General features: G+C 42.6%; 1 protein-coding gene across 1 annotated transcript in view; it reads right to left on the reverse strand.

Annotated features, from left to right (window-relative positions):
• magixb (MAGI family member, X-linked b) overlaps positions 1-7,428 on the reverse strand; it is a 44,576-nt gene that overhangs the window by 10,704 nt on the left and 26,444 nt on the right. Inside the window, exons 6-11 of the mRNA XM_025059047.1 lie at positions 5,866-6,039; positions 2,857-3,055; positions 2,414-2,466; positions 1,488-1,649; positions 515-1,019; positions 46-198 (exon numbers count right to left, since the gene is read on the reverse strand). Of these exons, the coding sequence (XP_024914815.1) occupies positions 46-198; positions 515-1,019; positions 1,488-1,649; positions 2,414-2,466; positions 2,857-3,055; positions 5,866-6,039 (1,246 nt within the window). The remainder of the gene's footprint in view (positions 1-45; positions 199-514; positions 1,020-1,487; positions 1,650-2,413; positions 2,467-2,856; positions 3,056-5,865; positions 6,040-7,428) is intronic.

Genomic DNA, 7,428 nt, shown 5'->3' on the forward strand with positions numbered 1-7,428 from the left:
AGGGGGCGGGTGGGGGCGGGGGGGGGGGGGCGGGGGGGTGAAGGCGCCGGTCTGCGCGGCGACTGAGGCAGCGGCAGCCTGGACAACGAGAGGGTGCAGGTGGAGAGGTCGCTCTCAGACGACTTGGAGGGGCCGTATCGCTGATGGTGCTGAGGAGTTGACAGGGAGTTGTTGTTGTGGTTACGAATCATGGACGCCCTGAAAAACGAGAGAAACGAGGAAAAAGAGAAGTCGATGTAGGTGGTGGTCGCACCGGTGTAAACTGTAACACTTGATTGGTGTAGATCATACGTGTCAAACTCAAGGCCCGGGGGCCAAATGTGGCACGCCAAGCCGTTTTGTGTGGCCCTTAAAAAGCATTCAGTAAAGTCCACGCAGCAGAGTCCGCGGACCGGGGGTTGGGAACCCCTTATCTATAGAGTTGTCCATTTACAACCAGCCCTTCAAGGGGAACCGTGTTGCTGATGTGGCCCCCGGGCCTTGAGTTTGACACCCCCCCTGGTGTAGATATTACCTGTGTGAACCAATGGCAGAAACCACTTCACTGTCACTCTGGGTCTGGTCCAGAGACTGCAGCCGGGCCAGTCCTCTCAGGGACCGCGGCAGGTGTGACGGGGACAGAGTGGCAGCGTTGCTGAGGCTGGAATGTCTGTACGGCGGCGACTGTCTGACGACGTAAGGAGACGTGGTCCCGTTAGCGTCCAGGCCGAACCTGGGCTCCAGGTAGTCCACGTCGAAGTTAAAGTGCTGGTACTGTGGAGTGGGTGTCGGGAGGCGAGGTAGTTGGTGAAGAGGCTGCGGCTGGGTGGTGGTGATGGGCTGTAAGACGGGGTCATCCATGTCCAACTGCCTCGGAGAGTGCTTTTTGGGCCGACCGTCTGGGTTGTAGAGCATGGGGTAGCCCCGCCTCACCTCCACGTCCACGCTGTGGCCAATAGGCACCGACTTCAGCAGCTCCACCACCTCTTTGTGGGACATTCCCAGCACACAGACGTCGTTGATGTAGACTATGATGTCCCCTGAGGAAAAAAAGTAGAATGTTGTACAAATGTCCTGAATGTAATATGTACATTTGTAGTACATACTACATATAATATATTACATATATACATATATATGTATACAGTATATACATGTATATATATTATATAATACATGTATAATATATATTATATTTATAACATATATACATAATATTACATATATACATATACAGATGTATATATTATATATATTATATAATACATATATTATATATAATATATATACATAATATATAACATATATACATGTATGTATACATTATATATTATGTATTATATATTATATAATACACATATAATATATATTTATAACGTATATAATATATTACACATATTATATTACATATATTACATATATACATAAAATGTAGTCAAAAATTACTACATTTAGGGAATAGTTTGTATTAAACATGACACGTAGCTTGACATAACCACATTATTTACCTGTTTTGAGGGCTGGGGGTCCACTGGCAGTCACACTGTAGACCTGCAGGAACTCTCTTGGTCTGCTGCCCCCCACAATGTTGAAACCGAAGCCTCTGGATCTCTTGACCAAGTGTGTGTGCACTGGGAAACCCCGGAGATCCTCGGGTTCATCAGTGAACCCTGACAGTCATTGAAACAGACATACAGCGTTACAGTGACCTGTGACATCATCACATGTATCAACCAATGAGCGCATTTGGTTAAGAGTTGCGGCGCTTAAAGGGTTTTAAACCAAATATTGTTATTAAATAAGTATACATTCCAGCTATTTTATACGGTATAAATATACAGTGTTTATACTGTATGTTATCTACAGTCAAATGTTACTACATATATTGAACAAAATATAACTTATTAAATATTTACACTTATCAGTTTTCTGTATTAAAAACAAGCTGCAATTTTTTAAACATTAACGAATATTATAAAGATGAAAATGTGTGTTTTATTTGTGCCAGACTTCATTCCGTTCACGGTACATGCAGGTTAACTGCTGTAACAACAGTGATTATATCACCTTCTACTGGTGAGACTAGTGTACTACACTTTTTTACTGAGCAACCGCCAATACTTCCACTTTTAATTAGCGATGTAAAAAAAAAAAAACCAAGCTGTTCAAATCGTGTGAATAAATTACATATATATTTTTTTAAAAAAAACAGAGTGAGTGTGGCTCTTTGTCAGTCAGCCTTGATCACACAAGTGTCTTCAGCTACATGCTAATTAGTCTCTTGTCAGACTGTTGTGTCAATTACTTCCGTTTTGAACAAACAGTCAGATGTGCTACTATTTGTGAAACAACCCATAATAACATTCGACAAAGGAAAAGAAAAAAAAAGGAAAAGAAAAGAAAGAAGTAGAAAAAAAAAAGAACACGAGCTCACATTCGTTTTTGTAGACTGTCTCTCGTCTCCAGCTGCTCCTCTTTGGGCTGTAACTGGAGGAGACAAAACGGGGAAATGAGAAGAAAAGGCTACGTCTTCACAATCTATTAGTACAGCACTGAGTACTGCAGTACTGAGCGGCGACACAGTCGGAGTGGAGATGAGTTCTTCTGTGTTAGGAGCGTCTTTAATAATTACTTTGACATCTCGGGTCACAGGTCTGATTGCTTCATTTCTCAGAATTAAACATGAGAATGAACAGTGATCACTCCACAGACCAGGACAATGACGGTTGATTATAACACAGGGGAAAAAAGAAAAAAAAAGTTGTTGGACAGGATTAAAACAATTCATCACCTTCATTATGTACAAATGTACAAAATCCTCTTTTCTTTTTGACCTCTGCCTCTGTGTTATTGTTTTATTATTAGGAGGACACCTACTCTGGGTAATAGGACTCTCCTGGATCACTGAAGGCCTGCTCCCAGCGGTCCGGCATCGTGGTTCTCCCTCTGGTTCCACTTCTGCCACCAATGATTCCGTTCTCTAGGACACTACCATCACCACCGCTGCTGAACGCCCGGCGTCGACCAGAGGGACGGTGGCCTGGAAGGACACTTCTGTTGGTTCCTCCTGCAGACACTGTTATAATGACAGGTGACGAGAAGAGACAGGTTTAAGGTGCGAGGAAATGATACGAAGTAAAAACTGCAGAAACAGGCAGCTGAAGTAGGTGACTGAAGGTTTCCACATCTGGATTACAAATAACGTACAGCTAGTTTTTTTATACTACTTTTATACACATTAGCATGGTTCTTCGTCTAAAAAAATGTTAGTAACACGTAATGGTCAAAAACAATAAATAAATAAAAGAAAAATGCAAAATTGTTCACGGTTTCTGTGCCTTTGGCTGGGTGCGACTAATATATAAAAAATATACAATTTTACATGTTGTTATCTTCACACTGACAGCCACTAGAGGGCACTCTAGGATTGTGTACCAGTATCTGCTACTGCTGTACCACTGAAAATTAATATGTTCGTTATTTTGACACAGTCAGCCGCTAGAGGGCACTCTAAATATGTTTGTTTTTTCACACAGTCAGCCACTAGAGGGCACTCTAGCTGGCTGGTGAGACTTATATATGTTTTTTTTTCTTCTTCATTATGCATTTTTTTGGCTGGTGGAACTTAAAGTCCAGAAAATACGGTGCGTATGATCCAGAAGAAAGTGCAGAGTCATGGTAGTTGAGTTTGTTACTTCAACATTACTATGATGTTTATATGTAAACCAACCAAAGTTGTTCAGCCTCACCAACTGTCCCCACTGTGTTGTTACAGATGACAACACACTTCTAGTGCCTCAAGTGTTGACATAATACAACTGCTGTTCATTTAGAGCCGTGTCACGTTTGAGTGAAGCAAATGGAGGGTCGTTACAGAGGTGGGAGTGGTGGAAACGGGTGGGGCGGGGTTTATATATTCAACCTCTTTATGACATCACAGGGTCAGTGAATTTGTCACGTCTTTATATATAGTTTCTGTGGTTTTGACTTCACCTGCGTGAACTGTTTGTGTTGCTAAAGTCACATTAACAAACAGTGTGTGTCCTGCGATCTGCATTGACCCGAGGATTGAGAATCCCACAGGGTGTTGTCATGCAGAAAGACCTGAGGTCAGCATCTAAGCCAGCTCTGTCCTCTCTTTGAGGAGAAACAGTGTGTGACTGTGCATGCCGTACTAGCTGAGGAAGAAGAGGAGGAAGAGGAAGAGGAGGAGAAAAAAGGCATTTTTCTGCACACTTGTCCTTGTAGTTGTCCTTCAGCTGATCTAAGACACATCAAACACAGACAGCAACGCCCAGCGTCCTGCTGCATGGGACCAGTACTGCAGTCTACATGCACTCACATGCAGCACTGTAGTAACACTGAGGCTCAGCAGAGGTCACGGTGTCGGATGATTCTCTTACACTCGTGAATTCATCACCGCACGCCGTCCCACTCTCCCGTCTCCCTGCAGCACCTCCCCAACTGTCTGGATCTCTGCCTGCCTGCACGTCTTACCTCCCACTCAGTCTGCCTGTCTCATATCTGTGGTGCCACTCTGGTTTCACCTGCTTTGTTGTCACAACTTGTGCAGCAGCCATTACTCGGTGTTTTTGAAGACACCTTGAAATGGTTCTCCATTATTTATTAGGGATATTGACTTTTTGCCGATATTGTTCAAACACTTAATTTCCGATTCCGATATGAACCGATACTGATATAGACCTGGTAGTATTTATTTTTTTTATCTGTACAAATCACTGTATGAGCTGCTTGATTCCACATACAACCTCCTGATTATTAAAACAGATTAATTAAATGAGCTGCAATGCTGCCATCTAGTGGCTTTCACTTTCATTGACAGATGTTTATCCCCAAAACTAATTTTAGGTCATTTATCATTTGTCCAAACCCTGGCACTGCATTATAGGGTTTTCGTTAGTGAAGGAAAAACCAATAACGATTCTTACAGATATTATGCTAATATCGGGCCGATAATATCAAGTCCACAGCTAATTTAACCTAATCTTAATTTCCTACCTGTTTCCTACCAGGTCACCACATCATGACAGCTTCATTATCTGCAATCTTCAGCTTCATAAATATGTTTTCGAGCACGGTTCAGAAAAATATTGTCTGGAATACAAAAAAACTTTTTTTACATCCCAGTCACACATTTTCTCCCTGTGCCTCCGTTCTCCCGCCTGTGTGCACTCCTGCCAATATCTTCACCTCCTCCCTCGTGCAACTTAAGGCTGATGACCTTCCTTTGGATGTAATTCAGCAATCGATGAGGCCACAGTCCCACTGAGGGTTTGGAGCAGAGCATACTAATCGTGCTAATGATTGATTAATGTGGGTATCAGGGACCGGGGCTATAGATAGAGGAGCAAACAGCCTTTAGCTGCTGGCAATGGTGCACGGTCTTAACAGACACATTCCCCATGATGTCGATACTTTTGACCTTTGACTGTAAAAAAAAAAAAAAGTGTAACAATCTGTCTGTAGTGCTGCAGTTAAATCATTAACAGAACCTGCTCTTCCTTGTTGTCATTTACAGACCAGCTTATTACGTAAGACTTCACCATAGGTTACGTCTGATCCTTTGTTATTATTATTATTACTAGTAATAATAATAATAACAAAGGATCAGACGTAACCTATGGTGAAGTCTTACGTAATAAGCTGGTCTGTAAATGAAATGCATCCGCTAGGGGGCAGTACAGTGTTCAGACTGATGTGTTGATAAGGCTCCAGCTCAGAAAGAGGTCGAATCAGAGACCTTTCTCTGGGTGCATTTGAGCGCAACATGCACAACACCGCCCCCTGTGATTTCCAGTGGTACTTCTTGACCCGGATCAGTCTGGAGAAGATGCTGAGGGAGCCCCGTCTCACAGAGACACTTGCCTGACAACCCTGAATCGTCCTCGCTGTTTTCACCTCCGTCCAGAGTCTTCTCCAAGTTGCTGAGGGACTTGCTGCGTGTGCAGAAGTTTCTGAGCAGGTTGCGGTGTTCCTGGTACGTGATTGGACGACTCTCCGGGCTGATGTGAACCGGCCTGGGCGTACCGTAATAATTCCCTAAAGACAGAGACAGAGACAGAGACTCAAATAAACACCAAGTATTAAGAGCATGAAGCTGCAGGGATCAGGGACTCGAACCCTAACCCTAGCTCACAGCTCTGAATGGTTTAGAGCGGTGATTCCCAACGTGAGAGATCATTAGGTGTGACGCAGAAAATTATCCAATTTCACTTAATTAGTCCCAAAACCATTATTTATTCATTGCAAATATTTTTTCTTTGTTCAACGCAACTAAATCCTCTTCCGCTTAAAGAGTGTCTTTTCTTCAATTCCTTTCAGTATATCAGCGTTTTCTTCAACTAAACAGGAGTCAATTTAAAGTTGAATATTATTATTAGTTTTTCTTGAGGATATATGTGTCTAAACACTGGGTTAGAGCTCAGAGAACCATGAAAGTGATGACACTCAACTGCAGGACATTTACACTTTTTTAAAAAGTGACTAATTTTCCAACAGTGTCACCATTTGGTTTTTAAATTTTGCTTTGATCCAATGTGTGTTCAAATTTGACAAAGACAGGAGGAGGAAAAGGAGATAAAAAAAAAAGTGTGAGAAGGAGCTGGAAACAATATCAGCTCCAGACACAGTGAGAAAACTGAAGTACTGTATTTATTACTGTACATGAAAATAACTAAAACATATTGACATAAACATTAGATCCATAACGGAGTTTTCAAATATTTATAAGAATGAATATGTTTTTATACATAAAACAGGGCACGCACACACACATATATCCATGCCAGCGTGTGTGTGTGTGTGTGTGTATAATAAATCCCGTGAGATCACCTGCTGTATATGTGGTGGGTTCTGCAGCAGCTGCTTAAGAAGAAATGAAATTACTTCCACCCCTCTGTTGGGCTGGTGGAGATTCAAACGGGATGAGGAGGGGTGTGGGGGTGGTGGTGGGGGGGACATTAGATTAGTGAACTCAGAAACAAGGTCAACAGCCGTCACCATTTACTGTGGTTTCTGCGGGCTATAGATCGCCCGCTGTTGCTGCTGTAGTGACGTGTCTGTCAATGTCACACATGCAGCAGGGGAGGCTGACATTTATTGTGCCCATTAAGCTCTTATAAATTATGGATGCTAATGTATGGAGGCTTTTTAATCAGAGCCAGCACTCTGACCCTTGAGGAGTTTGCACAGAAGATCCTAGGTAAGCAACACCTGATGGGATGTCATTAATATTCCAGGCCGGCCAATGGGCTTCAGCGGGGATTGCCTTCGGTGGTTATTGTGTAAACCTCATTTCTTACAGCAACAAACCTGCAGAGTCAAATCTGAGCAAATGGAAAACAATCAGGTGTGTTTTCAGAGAACTAGTTTGGTATTCTGAGAAATATCCTCAATTCCAGTCTGGCAAATAGTTACATAACGCACTCC

Source organism: Cynoglossus semilaevis, chromosome 10, assembly GCF_000523025.1.
Source record: "Cynoglossus semilaevis isolate Cse_v1.0 chromosome 10, Cse_v1.0, whole genome shotgun sequence".
NCBI lineage: Eukaryota > Metazoa > Chordata > Actinopteri > Pleuronectiformes > Cynoglossidae > Cynoglossus > Cynoglossus semilaevis.